The 17,969-nt window shown below is 37.7% G+C and overlaps 1 protein-coding gene across 3 annotated transcripts in view; it reads right to left on the bottom strand.

The window, feature by feature from the left end:
• The window catches only part of Acaca (acetyl-CoA carboxylase alpha), a 298,410-nt gene that overhangs the window by 147,250 nt on the left and 133,191 nt on the right, over window positions 1-17,969 (bottom strand). For all 3 annotated transcript variants that reach the window (XM_042690979.1, XM_042690996.1, XM_042690985.1), the window contains 7 exons: window positions 17,308-17,458; window positions 15,627-15,761; window positions 15,210-15,356; window positions 14,442-14,630; window positions 13,474-13,574; window positions 11,818-11,906; window positions 5,658-5,782 (listed from right to left, as the gene is read on the bottom strand). In XM_042690979.1, coding sequence (XP_042546913.1) covers window positions 5,658-5,782; window positions 11,818-11,906; window positions 13,474-13,574; window positions 14,442-14,630; window positions 15,210-15,356; window positions 15,627-15,761; window positions 17,308-17,458 — 937 coding nt within the window. The remainder of the gene's footprint in view (window positions 1-5,657; window positions 5,783-11,817; window positions 11,907-13,473; window positions 13,575-14,441; window positions 14,631-15,209; window positions 15,357-15,626; window positions 15,762-17,307; window positions 17,459-17,969) is intronic.

Genomic DNA, 17,969 nt, shown 5'->3' with positions numbered 1-17,969 from the left:
AAAAAAATCTTCTGAAGGAAGTCTACATTTAACATATAAAAATCAAGTTATCTTCCTGCTTAACTACAGATTGCATTCTAACAAAGAAAAACACACAAAATCACTTTTTCATTTCATCTTTATGAGAGTGAGAAAGAAGGGTAGGGTAGAAGAAAAGTGTTTGTAAGAAAAGTGAACCATGGAGATTAGGAAAAATGAAGTAATTATTCATTCATGACCAAAGGCTGGCAATCTTTTTGGGTTCCTTGTGATAAAGTCTAAAAACTAGATCTTTCTGGGATGTAAAAAAACTGAAGACAGTAGAACTAATTCCACCAGTTTACCTTGACAGAGAATTTTCCATTCAAATAGTATCCTTCTCACTATCATTAATTCTTAGATTGGTAATAAAAATTATGTGTGGACTGGGAATGTGGCTTAGTGGAAGAGTGCTTGCCTAGCATGCATGAAGCCCTAGGTTCGATTTCTCAGTACCATACAAACAGAAAATGCCAAAAGTGGTGCTGTGGCTCAAGTGGTAGAGTGTGAGCCTTGAGCACAGAGGCTCAGGAACAGTGCCCAAGCCCTGAGTTCAAGCCCCAGGACTGGTTACAGGATATGTACATTGTTGCCCAGACAGCTATGAAAATGTTGGTACTTTTCATTTAAACCAAATAAATTAATTTGACTAAAGAGTCCCTTTATTATCTTTAAAGGGCCACTTTTTTTTGAGTGATAATATAAAGTGAAATTGAAGAAACAAGAACTTTCAAAGCATAAACTTGCCACTAGTCTTTCAGTAAACTTTCTCAGTATTCTCTAATCCTTGTTTTAACCTAGACATAGGATTGAGGTCTCAGAAAATAAAAAGCAAAAAATAAATAAATAAATAAAGCAGCAACATTCTTTAGAGCCACTCAACACTGAATGGAAGCCAGGTGCCAGTGGCTCAAGCCTATAATCCTAGCTACTCAGGAGGCTGAGATTTGAGGATCTCAGTTCAAAGCCAGCACAGGCAGGAAAGTCTGTGAAATTCTTATCTCCAATAAACCACCAGAAAACCCGAAGTGGTGCTGTAGCTCAAGTGGTAGAGTGCTGGCCTTGAGCTGAAGAGCTGAGGGACTGCGTTCAGGCCCAGAGTTCAAGCCCCAGGACCGACAAAAAAAAAAAAAAAAAATTGAATGGAAATATTTACAAACAATTCAAACATAGCTCCCTATCCTAGATATAGTCTAAGTTTATAGACAGTTTTAGGCAACTAAACCTGCTCATATTGGGTAACAGGTTATATCAAAAATCTGCAGACCAAAGCAAAAATTATTCATCAATAGTCAAGACTGGTACAACAGTTATTTCTTGGTTTATCCTAGATGCTAGGGAATTTTGTGGATTTGCAGAAATATAACAAACATGCGAAAGTAAAAAAAACACAGCCTAAATTACATAACTGACAGAAAAGCCCAATACAGTCTAACTTGATCTAAGCATCCTAGACATTAAGTGCCTTTGAAGAACTCAAATGGAAAGAATATAATCTTTTTTTTTTTGGGGGGGGGGGGGGTTCGGTCGTGGGGCTTGAACTCTGGGCCTGGGCGCTGTCCTTCAGCTCTTCAGCTCAAGGCTAGCACTCTACCACTTGAGCCACAGCAACACTTCCAGCTTTTTTCTTTTTGCTTATGTGGTGCTGAGGAATCGAACCCAGGGCCTCAGGCATGCAAGGCAAGCACTCTACCACTGAGCCACCTTCCCAGCCCCAAGAATATAATCTTATGTATAATATACTACTACTATTATACTACTTTTATAGTACTTTTATTCACCTAAGTAAGGCTCTATTCCTGATGTTAACAACAGACTAGAGTTTCTTCCTGTCATACTTACATTTTTTTCTTACACTCCAAAGATGTTATGAAACAATTTTATCAACAAATTATCATTAGAATCCTTCATTAACAAAGATCTCTGTTCTCAAAACTTTTTTTCTTTAATTATACAGTGGATAAATTACATGTGGTCATGATAAAAGGAAGAAGACGGCCACTAATCAGCTTTTACTTATAAAGTTAAGTTTAAGAAGTAGAGAGTTTTCAAAGCATCAGTTTACTATTTGTCTTCCAAGCTTTGTTTTCTTTGGTATATAATAGTCCTCCAAATAAATAAAACTGATAAGATTTTAACTTTCTATACAATATTCTACCAGATAGGGTAAGACTGGGAGGAATTTACTCAAGAATCCTTGAGGCAACTTACTACTAGACAACTTCTGTTAACATCTAGAGGGGATGAAGGTACCTATTCACTAGAGCACCCTGATTTTCTTGATCCCTTCCTCTAAGTTCAAAGGCCCTAGAAGTCATCATCTAGCTCAACAAAGCACATCAACATTCCTACTTCTAGAAAGCAAAGATTGGAATGCTGGGCACATATAATCATCAATCAGGAAGCCAAGGTAAGCAAGAAAGGGAAACCAGCAGAGAACACAAGCTGGGGGAATTGAAATGGTACCATGTCTCAGTGACATCTGTAAAACACTATGAGACTTGCAGAAAGAATAGTCCTAACAACAGAAATGACTCTTACCAACTACTACCATTAATACACATGATGGGGAGGGGAACAGCCAGCCACTTTTGAAGAGGAAAAGAGAAAGACATGTCTGGCATTCAGTAATATTGGCTCAGAAAGGAAAAGCCTGTGAGATTTTCCCTGATCCATAAGTCACCACTGGCTGACACTGAGCTCAGTTATGTCAATTCATTTCTTCATTTCCAAATCTCTAAGATGAGGTTAAAAATAAGTGATATTTGAAAAAAATTGTAACATGTAAAACCCATATATCCTATTAGGCTGAGTTTCATTTTATGTTTTAGAGGGAAAAAATGTGAAGATGTCAAAATAATCTAGTTGCCAGGTTTCCAAATTCAGCCTCTTAGTCCCTCTTCCTCCTCCTCCTATCCTATCCATCCAAACCCAGATACCCTCAAGGAGCCCTTTTCTCCAAAGAGCTCACTCAGTTCATTGGAAAGAAAGTTTGGGTACTATCCATGCAAGTAAGAAGTAATCAGAATGACAAGGCAGTGGTAAAAAAGAAAAGCAGCAAGTCAGGGTCCCATTGGCTTCTGCCTGTCCTGCCTGGCAAAAGCAGAAAGCAAAGCCTCAAACCAGTTCTCTGACAGGGCCCAACGCCTCTGCAGCACCCCCGTGTAATTACACACTTGAGTGACTGGACTCTGAAGAAAATTGAAGGCCTGAGCTCCGAACAGCTGCCATTTTCTCTCTCCATCACACCAGCGTGATTACTTGAGAAATGAACAGCCCCGGCTCAGAGCTACTCCAGAATTCTCAGAGGAAATATGGCTCCGTGTTCCAATAATGAGATTCTTAAGGCAAGCGTTACTTACAATCACTCCGCAAAAGGAGCGAGCCAAGCCCCTATATCTTACAAATTAGAATTTAAGAAACCCAGCGACAGTCCTGGACGATCATTACTCTTCTGCTGCTCCAAGGATTCTGGGCTTTGGTCTATTTTTAGTGCTGAAAACTGTTAAGTTCTTAAAAAGGTAATCATAATAAGATGAAAAATTCACTATAATTAGCTTCCTATAAAGGCGAATTCCATCCTATTTTGGGTCCAAACTGATGGATTCTTCTACCTTCTTGTCATTACCCATTTCTGCTGGAAAGTCTTAACTTTATCTAAATAAGAATTAACAAGCCTTGCATTAAAATTTGAAGGAAAAAAAAGTCAGAAATTTGTTCCCTCTTTTGGTTGAGAAGAAATTAGCAAGTTGCCACATATTACATAATTTTTTTGCAGGAAGCTTTTACTTGAAGAAGTTAAAATATTATACACTTCCAATATGTGTTTTTTCCCTTTCTCAAATGTATCTTGTGGTTTCTTCACCATCTAGCTATTCCAGGGTAGCAAAGGTAATGAACTGTCTCTGTAATTATACATTTTTTTATAATTACATATTTTTTAAGTGGCTATCTAAAATTCATTGTCTTTTAGAGTTAACACTCTAGGCAGATGGCTGAGTGGCAACATTGTTAGCCTAAGGTGTGAGATAGTTTTCCTTCATTTAGAAGTATGACATAAAAAAATGGCAGCAGTGATTTGTGGGATTTTTCTTCTCTCCAAGAAGGAAATAATAGAATTAAAGTAACAAAAGGAAAGCCCACTATTCAAAGGGACCAAAGGAAACTCAAAGAATAAAAAGGTCCTATAGTCCCATAAAAAGACAAATATGTAGCAAGGCAATTGTTCAGAACCACAGTAAGAGACTCTAAATCCTATTGTTCTCAGATTCCTAGAATTAAATCAACTAGAAATATCAAGGAGTGAAGGTCTTGCAAATGAACTTCACAAATCTCAAGTCTGCAAGTCCTAAGTACATTAGTCCTATAAACAACTTTCTGATCTCATCCCTGATTCTTTCTCTCTTTGTTTCTTTTAACCAGTACTAGAACTGAACTTAAGACCTCATGCTCACTAGACAGGCACTCTCATACTGGACCTACAACAGCCAGCTTGTTTTTCCACTGTTTGTTTATTTTCAAGATAGGGCCTCCCTTCATGCATAAGCTAGCCTGTGATCTTACCACTTATACTTCCCTATTTCACTGGGGTTTGTCAGGTACACACCACTACCCACTACTCCTAGCTATTGTGCTTCACTTATACCTGAAATAACAGGACTGTGCCACCATACCTAGCCATTGGTTGAGATAGTCTTGCAAACTTATTTTTGCCCAGGCTGACCTTGCACTTAAATCCCCAGTCTCTGTTCCCCAAAGAGCTAGGATTATAGGCTTGAGCCCTTAATTCTAATATTACTAGCTTATAGGGACAAAATAATATATCTCCTACCAATACAATAATCAGAGCGTAGATTTTCACGTAAATAAAACAAAAAAAAAAAGACCAAAGAAGATGCAGAATAAATTTGAATTTCTTTGGTAGGGGAGGACCAGTATTAAATTCATAACTTAAATTAACATGAGATTTATTGTTTATACCTATGGAACAAACAAGAATTAAAATGGGAAAAGAAAAAAAAAAGAGAAACAACTTACTGATTAGAGGAAAATACATTTTTAAAGCTACTGCCATGCTGGGCACCAGTGGCTCATGCTTATAAATCCTAGCTACTCAAGAGGTTGAAATCAAAAGATCAAGGTTCAAAGACAGCCAGGGCTGCAAAGTCCACGAAACTCTTTTCTCCAATTAACTGGCAAAAGCCAGAAGTGAAGCTATAGCTCAAGTGGTAGAATGCTAGCCTTGAGTGAAAAGCTAAGAAACAGCACCCAGGCCTGAGTTCAAAACGCAGTACTGGCACAAAAATTAAAAACACAACAAAAATAAAGCTACTGATCACAGTAGCAATGGGAAAGTGAAAGGCACTTCTAAGTAAGGTCAAGAGGTTTGACTTGCTGTAAATATTATATGCATAATTATCAGGTAATAACCAGAACAATACATTTCTAACTAGTGAATTTCTTCAGATTAAGTGTAAAATTAGATGTAAGAAATTGATAATCCACAAAAAAAAATCTACTCAGTTCATAATTTAAAGGCTTTTCCTCTGACTGTGGCATGGGGCTAGGGAGGACAGGGAATGGGACAACCTTTTAAATATCACTGATCATCCTTACAGGTGCTGAAAAATGATACTCACAATAAGCATTGTAACCAGAAGATTCTTCTTGGTGACTTGAGCATGAGAGAAGATGTAATTCAGTACAGTGTTCATGTCACTTTTGTTCTCTTCCCGGAGGGCAAACACACATTTGTCATAGTGACCTGCAAGCATCAGAAAGAGCTGGTCTTCACCCTTGTATAAAGGCTTACATTTAAACACTATTTGTTTCTTAATGTCTATCATTTACCTGATAAGAATTGAGATTGAATAGATTTATACAGAACTGGCAGTGTAGGTTAGTAAAGGGAGCAGTGAATGAGAAATCAGGAGGATCATCATGTAAGATCTGGACTCAAGGTCTATCTCTGTGACCCACTTACTGTGTGGTCTTGGGCAAATCATTTGACCTTTCTAGACCTCAATTTCACTGTATTAAAGAAATGTAGGGCGGGGAGGAAGAAGTGTGGCTCAAATGGCAGAGCACTAGCCTTGAACAAAAAAAAGCAGAGAGCATGAGGTCTGCAGTTTTAGAACCCCCCAAAAAAAGAGGGGGGATGGAATGTGGCATAAAGACTGGAGAAAGGGTAGATAATGCTAATATCATCCTTGCTCTAAACATTCTCATTTAGATTCAAGGAATAATTTCCTTAGAACAAATATCCTTAAAAATTTCCTTAAAAACATCAAAAACACTGAACTTGATCTTTAAGATCTACCTCGATTTAAGATTCTGATTGCATACTGACACATTGAAAAAATGCTTAATTCAACTAGGAAACAAAATCACACCAATTGTATCAATACCAGCAAGAAGTGTGACTGCTACCTCAGGAATCAACTTGCAACCCCATGAAACAGCTAACCAATTTCTAGGAACTCCAAATGCAAACCAAGGTATAGATTAAGGAGAATCTTGCATTAAGTGAAAAGGTTTCTAGTTAGAGTACAGCTGAGGCTGCACCTGCCTGCCCCTTCTGGAAGGCCATAAGGGTCAGGTTAGTTCTATGTAGTAAAGTTGTGCTCTGCAACATCAATGTAAGCTTCCAGTATATTGCAGATATGTAAGTAATATTTACTTCTTCAGAAAACAGGTTATTGCTGAGCACCAGTGACTCACACCTGTAATCCTAGCTGCTCAGGAGGCTGAGATCTGAGGATTATGGCTCAAAGACAGCCGTGAGACTCTTATTTCCAATAAACCACCAGAAGACCAGAAGTGGTGCTGTAGCTGAAGTGGTAGAGAAAGAAAGAAAGAAAGAAAGAAAGAAAGAAAGAAAGAAAGAAAGAAAGAAAGAAAGAAAGAAAGAAAGAAAGAAAGAAAGAAAGAAAGAAAGAAAGAAAGAAAGAAAGAAAGAAAGAAAGAAAGAAAGAAAGAAGAGGGAGGGAGGGAGGGAGGGAGGGAAGGAAGGAAGGAAGGAAGGAAGGAAGGAAGGAAAGCAAGCAAGCAAGCAAACAAACAGTTATCTTAGAAAAGAATTAGCATTTAAATATTCATGATCAGCAATTTATGAAATTAAAAAAAAATACTAAACGATTACCACCTCAGTTGAGGTTCCACATTAAGTTACAAACCAGAACAGTGATGCTCAAACTGTATTACCATGGTTTCCTAGATTACTAGTATTTGACTAAGGTATCTTAGTTGATCTGTTTTAAATACAAAGATTGACATAGCATTTTTAAATAAATGTAAAATATACTTTGAAAACTGTGGATTATAATGCTAATTTCATAAAAGATCATTTTAAAACAAAATGGAAGCTGTTTACAAATTGATTGTCCTTGGGCTAGGGAATGCAGCTCAGTGGTAGAACACTTGCCTAGCATGTGCAAAGATCATTCAATTCTCAGTACTACATAAAACTGGTTGTCTTGCCAGTAAATGGTAGCTCACACCTATAATCAAAGATACTCAGGAGGCTGAGATCTAAGGATAGTAGTTTGAAGCCAGCCCTGACAGGGAAGTCCAAGAAACATTTATCTTCAGTTAACCAGAAAACAGTCAGAAGTAGAGATACAGCTCAAGTGGTAGAGAACCAACCTTAAGCAAAAAAGCCAAATGAGAGTACAAGGCTCTGAGTTCAAGCCCCCGTACTAGCACAGAAAAACAAACAAAACACACACACACACACACACACACACACACACACACACAACCTGACCTAAATAATTTCATATTTCTTCCTACTAAGAAATAATTTTGAAGTAACAACAGGAAAATACTTTAGCAATATAATTACTAGGAAGAGAAGAAATGAAAAAGTGCACAGGTATTCAGGGTAATAGAAAAGTAAGAAAGAAAGCACTGATACCAAGCATTCTCTTTATAAAAACTATTGTGATGTGTGTATACACATGTGTATGTATATATATATGTATATATACATACACATGTTGCACACACAGAAGAATATATAAAATATATACTAACAATTGAAATAAATGTCCACGTGTTATTTCAAAGCTACTTTTTATAGGGAGTCTAGTACTTGGGTTTCAACTCAGGTTCTCTATGTGCTAGCCAGGTGATTCACTACCCCAGCCCTCACTGTGCTGTTATATACATAGAATAAAATATATGTCAACAGTCAAAATAAATAAATATCCATGTATTATTCCAAAGGTATGTTTTGAGATAAGGCCTTGCTCATCTTGAACTCCTCCTGCTTTAACCTCCTGAATGCTGAGATTATAGCAGGTTCTACCATGTCCAGACTGAAAGCTATTAAACTTTAATAGCATAGCTTAATTCCTTTGAAAACTTCTGTTTTTCCCCTCAGAAAAAATTACTAAGTTGATTTTCACAATAATCCTTCGTTTGCTTTTTACTTCAGTTTACATTTTTTTAATTTAATTTTTCCTGCTAGTTTATGGGTATACCTTGACTCATCCATTTTCAATGTATATGTAATAATGTTTTAAAAACATCATAGAAATCAATAGTCTATTTCTATGGATTATAATAGTATAATAATATAATAAATAATATAATAATATGATAAATAATACAATAAAATAATCTATAGATTATTTTCTAGCATTTTGGAAATGTGATGACACCAAACAGTCCCGTATCTGTCCCTTAATAAATGACTGTAAAAGAGTTTCTCTAAAGTATATTACACCTTGGGGTAAAATAACTAGGTTGGAAAAAAAAGTTAAAGTTCAACTTTATTAGATATTGACAAACCATTTTCCAAAACAGTCACAACAATCTGTACTCTCACTTACAGGAACTATAAAAGATGATGATATGACTTTGCCAATCACACTGTGTTTTTGGTTCACATTTATCTGGTAAGTAGCATGTCTTATTGTACATTTAGGGATAATTTGCATAAAAGATATCTGAAATACCTTTTTCTATCTTTTATCCCTTTTTCTATTAGTTTGTTTTTTACTTATTGACTCAAACAGGCTCTAAATACAAATTGTTAGTTGTCTATTTTGCAAATACCTTCTCTCACACGAGGGCCTGTATTTTATTTAGTCTCTTAATGATATATTTTAATGCAGCTGTTTTCTTGAAGTGGTAATGAAATTGGAACTCAAGGCCTCATACTCACTGGAGTCTCAGTTCTAAACAGAAGTTCTTAAGTGAGACTGAACGAATCAACCTTTTCCTTTAGGCTGTACTTGTTATGTACTTGAGATCATAAGAATATTCTATAAACTTAATAAGTTTTCCTTCCTTGGCAAATGTTTGATTCCAATTCATTTAAAATTGTTTATGTATGGTATAAAATAGGGATTCAATTATTTCTACCTCTCCTTTAAAAAAAGGCAATAACTCACTATCCCAGTATTATTTACAGAAAAAGTCTATGCTTTCTTCAATCTACAATGCCTGCTCTACCACAAAATAAGTTTCACATATGTATAGGTCCGTTTCTAGGTTTTTAAGCTTCTTTGATCTATAAATTTGTCCCTACACAAGTGTAATAACTGCTTAATATGGCTTTTTGTTAGATCTTGATATCTCATCAAGTAAATCTTATTTCTTCAGAAATACTTGGTTATTGGAAGACTTTTATGTAAATTTTTGAACTGGCATGAAAAACTCCAGCAGCATATTAGTAATGAGAATGTCAATGAGCCGACAGATGAATTTGAGAAGTAATACCTTTGCAATAGTACATATTCCAAACTAAGATTTTGATAATTACATGGATATTCTTTACTATTAGTCACTGAAGAGAATTTCTTCTAAAAAGAGTCTGGCACATTTACTTTATATTTTGGTTGCTATTTTAAAAAGTGTATGTTTCTAAAATTTATTCTCTAAACAACTGTTCTACTGCATTAAAAAAATTACAAACCAATTTCTTGGCAGAAAAGGGTTTGAGACAGGGACATACTATACATACATACAGGCTGGCCTCAAATTCATAATTCTCCTGCTTCTACATCCAAAGGCCTATACTACCATGTCAGGGTTGTTTTTTTGTTTTGTTTTGCCAATCCTGGGGCTTGAACTCAGGGTCTACTCACTGTCCCTAAGCTTCTTTTGCCAAGGCTAGCATTTTATCACCTGAGACACCACACCACTTCTGGCTTTTTTGTTTATGTGAAACTAAGAAATTGAACCCAAGGCTTCATGCATGGTAGGCAAACACTCTACCACTATGCCACATTCCCACCAGATTTTTTTTTTTTTTTTTAGATGATGGTGGTACTGCAGATCAAACCCAGGGCCTTCCACATGCTAGATAAGCACTTTACAGTGAGATTTTATATGTTGACTTTTGCAGCCAACAATTTTGTTGGGCTTTAAATAATTTACTAATAAATCTGTATACTCTGAGCTTTTCAAGTGGACATCATGTCTATCAGTGGCAGTCTTACTCCTTTCTAATCCTCCTTTCTTGCTTTATTGTACAGGACATCAATCCAATATCAATACCAAGTATCTTTGCTTTATTATTAATTTTTAAAACCATGCTCTCATACTCATTACCTTACTTATGTAAATGTAACTCCTCTGTATGTCACCTTTACAATAATTTTTTTTTTAATGCTTTCCAGAATACTCCCAACTCTGTGTCAGCTCATACCTTCTTTTCTTTATGCCAGGAACACTGACCAGGGTTGTAAGTGGTTAGTATAGTAGATAAGAGGGGCCATAACATGACCCTTACCTACATGGAGAACTTCTTGCCTACTGTTTACTTAAAAAAATAAAAAGAATAAAAAAAAAAAGCCACCTAACTATATATATCCTGTAGTAGCTCCATTTGAAGGTTAGGGCTATAGCTCAGTGGCAGAGCACTTCTCCAGCATACACAAGGCCCTGGATTCTATCCCCAATATTGCAAAAAAGAATGGTTCCAATCATTCTTCCTTATTTTCAAGAGTTTATCATGAATCAATGTTCACCTTTGCTTTTCCTCACATATCTTGAGATCATGCACATGTTTATTCCTCCTTTAATCTATTACTACATGATAAATTACATAAATCCCAAAATTTAAAGCTAACTTAGTTATGACATATTATCTTATACATTGCCGAATTCAACTTACTAATATCTAGTTCAGGAATTTTGCTGGCTGCCAGTGACAGAATTATCTCTTAAATGAGACCAGAACAAATAGGAGACAATCTCAGCTAATGTTTTCAATTCCATGGTGTTTAACTGCCATCTTGTGGCAGGAAGCAACACCAGCAGTACATAGCTTTAAAATTCCAGCCAACATAATTCACACTTAAAGACAATACATCATTTAGTAAAGCTCTTCATAAAGTCGGGGGAAAAAAATTCCACCTAAATGATATACTAAAAAATAGTGCAAAATCTGAACCTTCCCTTATGCCTGTGGCTCAATATATGGATTAGGTGCTGAGAGGCAAGCTCTTCACAAATGAAATTTCAATTTCAGCCTGGTCATGACCCAACCAACTCTCACTATACAAGGACAAGAAGATGTCAATAGGGAATGCTAATCTCTAGTAGACAGGTTATCTCAGGCCTTTCCCAGAAGTCAATGGGTTTACAATTTCATCAAGCTGTGTTTTATTGTTGCTCTTTCCATGGCACTAGTGGGTCTAGATTTTGAGAGAGGTAAAAGTAAAATGCTTTTTCAAAGAAAGTGCTGGTAAAGGCAAGAACTGGCTTAGCTGTTGCACAGTCTTACATGGTCTGGGTTTGTGATAAGAGTTAGAAGCGTTCCATAGGAGTCCCCAGGAAGAAGCTTACCATTCTGGAATTGTGTCTCTACTCTCAGGTACTGCCGGAGCAGATCCATCACCACAGCCTTCATGTGGCCTCGGATGCCACTTCGGTACCTAAGCAGACAAAAAAGTTTCTTCTGAAAATTTGATAGACAAACACTATTAAATAATAAACCTGAGACAAATTTACTTTTTTTGTTTGTTTGTTTGCCAGCCCTGGGGCTTGAACACTGTGCCTGAGCTTCTTTTACTCAAGGCTAACAATCTACCACTTGAGCCATAGTGCCACTTCTGGCTTTTTCTGTATATATGGTACTGAGGAATCAAACCCAGGGTTTCATGCATGCTAGGCAAGCACTCTACCCTTAAGCTGCATTCCCAGCCCCCAAATTTATTTTCTAGATATACTGAACCACTTTTCCTTTTGAATCTAAAGCTCTAGAGCAGGGTTGTGATTTCTATTTTCAGATTGTTAATTCAAATCATACAACCAGATTAACTGCAAGCCTTAATTTCTCTATAGAAAATACCTATTATAAAGGAAAAAAAGGAAATAAAAATAAGAACAAAAGAAAAAAACTTCATAACCATATTTATTAATGATATCCTGATTCAGTTTCTACTGCTGAGTACAAATTATTAACACACTCTTGAAATGGCTAAGAAATTTCTGAAACTTTTATAAGTACCTTAAAGTTAGGATGAAAATTAAGAAAATAACACTGACAGGCACCTGTAATCATGCCTGTAATCCTAGGTATTCAGGAGGCTGAGATCTGAGGATCATGGTTCAAAGCCAGCCCAGGCAGAAACGTGACTGAGACTCTTATCTCCAATTAACCACCAGAAAAGTGAAAGTAGTGCTGTGGCTCAAGTGGTAGAGCACTCACCTTGAACTGAAGAGCTCAGGGACAGTGCCCAGGCCCAGAGTTCAAGCCCTATGACTGACAAAGAAAGAAAAGAGAGAGGAGAGGAGGGGAGAGGAGGGGAGGGGAAGAGAGGGGAGGAGAGGAGAGGAGAGGGGAGGGGAGGAGAGGAGAGGAGAGGAGAGGGGAGGAGAGGAAGGAAGGAAGGAAGGAAGGGAGGGAGGGAGGGAGAGAGGGAGGGAGGGAGGGAGAGAGAGAGAGAGAGAAAGAGAGAGAGAGAAGGAGAGAGAGAGAGAGAGAGAAGGAGAGAGGGAGAGAGGGAGGGAGGGAGGAAGTGGAGGGAGGGAGGGAAGAACAGAACAGAACACAATTGCTGGGCCTAAGTGACTAACAGAAAGAATATTAAGAACTCACAGTAAAGCCAGGCATAGTTACTCAGGAAGCTGAGATCTAAGGATAGTAATTCAAAGCCAGCCAAGAGAGCAGAGACTCTTATCTCCAATTAACCATTAAAAAGCCAAAAGTGGAGCTGTAGCTCAAGTGGCAGAGTGCTAGCCTTGAGCTAAAAAGCTCAAGGACAGTGCCTAAGCTTTGAGTTCAAGCCCCAGAACCAGAACCAAAAAATGAAAAATCACAATGAGTATGAGTTATGTCATAATTCTAAAATATTTAAAAGACACATTGTATTTTATAATATAAAATTTGCTTTTTACTTTCAAAGTCAGACCTGAGGTATATCTCTTTATGACCACTTAAAAGAAGAGGAAGGTACAGAAGTGGACAGTTCTGGGAATCTGGAGTTACATGTTAAGTACCTCTGTACCAGCTGGACAATGCTCTGAGTGTTCATGAAGAAGACTTCCCTTTCAGATTTCCGGTTCAATGTAGCTGCATGACTATCTAGGATGTTGGCAATCTAAGAATGTAAAGGAAAAAGAAATGAAGCTCAAGTCTAAAAAAGGGACTAAAAGCTTTGGTCTCTAAAGCACCACTTCTAGGAATCTTCTTAGTCATGACAATTCCTGATTTGACACATTACCAGCAGCTAGACATTACTGAATACAGTTTAGGGGCTTATGCAACTTTTGTCTCTTTTTACTCTTTTCCAGATGGACTTATGGAGAGTTCACAAAAACTATAATCTACCTAGAGACTCAGATGGGCAAAAGCATCTAAGGTCAAGATCCAAACTTTACTCAGCACTGCCCAGCTTTAGCCCCTACATACATCAGCTTTACAGGCTAATAAAACTGAAACCAGCTGGGATCTGGTAGCTCACACCTATAATTCCACTTAGGAAGCTGAGATTTGAAGATCACAGTTCTAAGCCAGCCTGGGCAGGAAGTCTATGAGAATCTTATCTCCAATTAATCACAGAAAAAGCTGGAAGTGGAGCTGTGGCTCAAGAGGTAGATTTCTAGTCTTGTGCTCAAGAAGCCCAGAGTTTAAGCCTCAGGACTGTCAAAACAACAACAACAAGAAAAACAAAAAACCTCGTTATCTATTGAGGTAGTCTCTGATAATACTAAAACTATCCTTTAAATTTATGAAAATATTTCTAATTAGGGAACAGCCCTAAGAATAAATCTATATAGGTTACATTTCATATACAGTGCTTTCATTATTGAACTCATCTGCTGAGGCATTTTTATGAAAGATGCAATGCTTAAAATTGTAAAAGCACTACGCCAGACAGCAAGCAGTATCCAAACACAGCAAAGAATCCTACAGTATAAACTCCAAGGGTAGTCTGGAAAATAATTATAGTGTTTCCTATAAGTACCTGCTGGCTGGGAAACTGACACAGGACTGATGTGATATTGCTAGCATACTGAGCCATTTCCTTCTTGATAGACTTCTCCACATTGAGCGGGATTCGCCCAGAGACACTGGTCATGATATCTTGCAATTCTAGGAGAGGCAGGGAGGGATCTCTCAGAGTTTTCATCAACCGTTCTACCCAGTCTTTTACCTGAGAAGAATGAATTAAACAGGACCTATAGTTAGTAAAGTTCCTAAAATATCTAAATTCACTATCATATAATAATTACTTTAAACCTGCAAGTGTAAGCATCAAATACTGACCCTATTCTCTAGTTTAAAAAGCAGTATTCCCACTGGGCACCAGTGGCTCATACCTTTAATCCAAGCTACTCAAGACGCTGAGATCTGAGCATCATGATTCAAAGCCAGCTGGGCAGGAAAGTCCATGAGTCTCTTATCTCCAATTTAACCACCACAAAACTGGAAGTGGCCCTGTGGCTCAAGTGGTAGAGCGCTAGCCTTGAGCTGAAGAGCTCAGGGACAGAGCCCAGGTTGAGTTCAAACCCCAGGACCAAAAAAAAAAAAAAAACGCAATATTCTCAAGTACACATGAAGTCCACTAAAAAGCTAAAAAGCAAGTAAAAACTTCAAATCCCGCAACTAAAAGTGGGAATTTCAGACCACACAGCTTTCTTTCCTTCCCTTAGAAAGATCCTGAGGTTTAAAAACTACTTTGGGGAATGGCTACTCCATTTCTACACCCTTTCCCAAAAGAGATCATTCATACCCTATTGCTGAAGAAAGGATCTGGAAGGCAGTATCCGTTCATCACATTAACCAAATTATCCAGGACATAGTGGAACACTCGATGGAGCTTCTCGCCTCTGAGAGCTGTACTCTGGATTTGTGGCAGACTACCCGTGTGAAGCTCAGCCTGTCAATCCCAATGAGAGACTGTTATTCATTACCTTCTATTCAGCGTTTAAATATTACTGCAAATTGAAATATCCTTCACTGTACCTAGCTACTAAAAATCAGTCAACATAAAGAGGACATTATAGAATCTTAGTCTTATACTATTACAGACTCTAGCTCTACACACAGGGACAAACATTAGGCATTAGAATGGGATGAAAGAATTTAAGAAAAAACTGGCAAATTAAGCAACTGCCCCTCCAAACAACTATACTCCTCAGCTCCTCACCTGCTGAACCTTGCTGGGGTTGTCCAGCTGCATTTTGGCTATTACACAGCCAGGGTCAAGAGCTGCTCCGGATCTCTTGACATAATGGATGCAGCCAGATTCTGCAGCTGTTAAGGTCATCACCATCTTCATTACCTATAAATGAAAAATATATAAGTTGGTCTAATCTTTCTTTGTACAGATGAATGTTTTAAAGAGGTCAGCTTTCCCCTTAGCATCTTAATTGGACTATACTTAATGCAACCCAGAAAAATGAGAAATCTGTCAAAATCTCCTATTGAGTACCAAGACAGACAATTAAATTTCTCAAGACCTAGCTTTGAGTTTAAGAAGAGTCACTGAGGGGCTGGGAAGGTGGCTCAGTGGTAGAGCGCTTGCCTTGCATGCATGAGGCCCTGGGTTCGATTCCTCAGCACCACATAAGCAAAAAGAAAAAAGCCGGAAGTGGCGCTGTGGCTCAAGTGGTAGAGCGCTAGCCTTGAGCTGAAGAGCTGAGGGACAGCGCCCAGGCCCAGAGTTCAGGCCCCACGACCGGACCCAAAAAAAAAAAAAAAAGAAGAGTCACTGACATCTCCTGTGTTTCTAACTTTTAAACCCATTTGCTACAGCTTATGGTCTTAACTGTTTTGTACTGATCACATGGGCATAAGTTCACTGTTCACATATAAACAATCTGTCTCCTCCTATCAGTGGAACTGGGCACTCACTATAAGTCTATCTAAAATGTCCAGGAGGCCCACAGTTACTCTTCACTCCTCTTTCTCCCTCATCTCCCACTTACAATGCTAGTCAAGAATATCTTCTAAACCTCCCTCAAAATCTTCTGTTATATATTGGGTTTAGGCCCTCGTCATTTTTTGCCTAAAGTACTTCAAAAGCCTCCAAAGAGATTTCCCTATTGGCTATATATCTCCAACAAGGTTCTCCCCAAACAATCATTCTAGAATCCAAATCTCATCATACATCACTTTTGTCCTTAAAATCTTCAGTGATTCCCTGGTGCCTTTAGAATAATCTAAATTTGCTAGTTGTCATTCAAGACCCTTCATGACCTCACATTTAAGACCTCATACACTGTTAAGCATGTTTGCTTGCCACTCCCAATCTAATCTTAGCCTATTTTCAAGCAATATTAATACATGACTGTGGTCCCTAAATATACCAGTCTTGCTTCTGTGCCTTTATGTATGGTATTCTATCACTTTTGAACATCATCTGATCTAGTATTATTTACCCTTCAAAAAAAAGGATCAAATATCTCCCATTTCCTTAAGGTGCCTTTCCCTACTCTGTACTCTATCTCAATTTTGGAATGGTGGTGCTCTGTACTTTGTGCTTAGCCTTCTCAGAATTTTTTACTTGTCTGTTTTGTATTCCAACTCCACCATCTCATTTTCCCTGCTCCCCGACCATCACATTTTTTATGCAGCTAGTAATTAGCACAACATCTAACAGCCAGTAAGCACTATTGCCTGCATCTATATTTATAGTTTCTTCACCTGTCAAAGAAAATGGTAAGCTTTATATTTGTTTTCAAAGTCTAGAGGTTCACAACCCCAATTAAACCAACTGATGTCTTTCCTTCCTATTTCTATTTCCTTTCTGTTATTTTTTACTCTTAGTCCATGCCAGCCAACTATTTTTCCCTCCCATGACCCAATAGCTTATTCACCACTCTGACCTCAATCTCAGCATAGCACTGGCCAGCAAACACATGGCCTCCATCCTCTACAATGTATTGGATTAACTTCCCAGCAGAAGGTGAGCGCATCACTGACGGGTCATTTTCCTTCTCAAACACACAGGTTTTATTGCCAATCGTGATACGGTATCTAGGAGGTAAGTGGGAGTATGTTAGACAATAAAGCACTCAGGATATAAAAACAAATGGCAGAAAATGTCTATTTAAAAAAATAAATAACAAAAAAACTTTATCCTGCATGCAAATACAGGCATGTAAGCACGTAAGACATTCATTGTATTTCTGGTTACAATTTCATTAACCATTTCCTCATATGTATATATTTTGATCCAACTAATTCCTAATAATCATTTTCTGTTCCTAACCCACCCTTACCTTCTGCTAGTCTCCTTTTTCTTAACAGCCCTTACTTCTAATTTCAACGCTTTTATTTTAGCTGGTCCTAGAGCTTGAACTCAGTGCCTGGGCACTCTCCATGAGCTTTAAAGTTCAAGGCTAGCACTCTATCACTTAAACCAGCTCTACTTCTGCCTTTCTGTTAGTTGATTGGACTCATATCCTTAGTAAAAGAATACTAATCAAAAGTTGAGGGGATCTTTTGAATATAATGTTTGACTATGAACACAACACAATCTCTTCCT

This window comes from Dipodomys spectabilis, unplaced genomic scaffold, assembly GCF_019054845.1.
Source record: "Dipodomys spectabilis isolate Male_0828 unplaced genomic scaffold, ASM1905484v1 ptg000004l, whole genome shotgun sequence".
NCBI classification, from domain to species: Eukaryota; Metazoa; Chordata; class Mammalia; order Rodentia; family Heteromyidae; genus Dipodomys; species Dipodomys spectabilis.
Note: the sequence above shows the minus strand (reverse complement) of the source record. Positions and strands in the feature narration are given on the sequence as shown.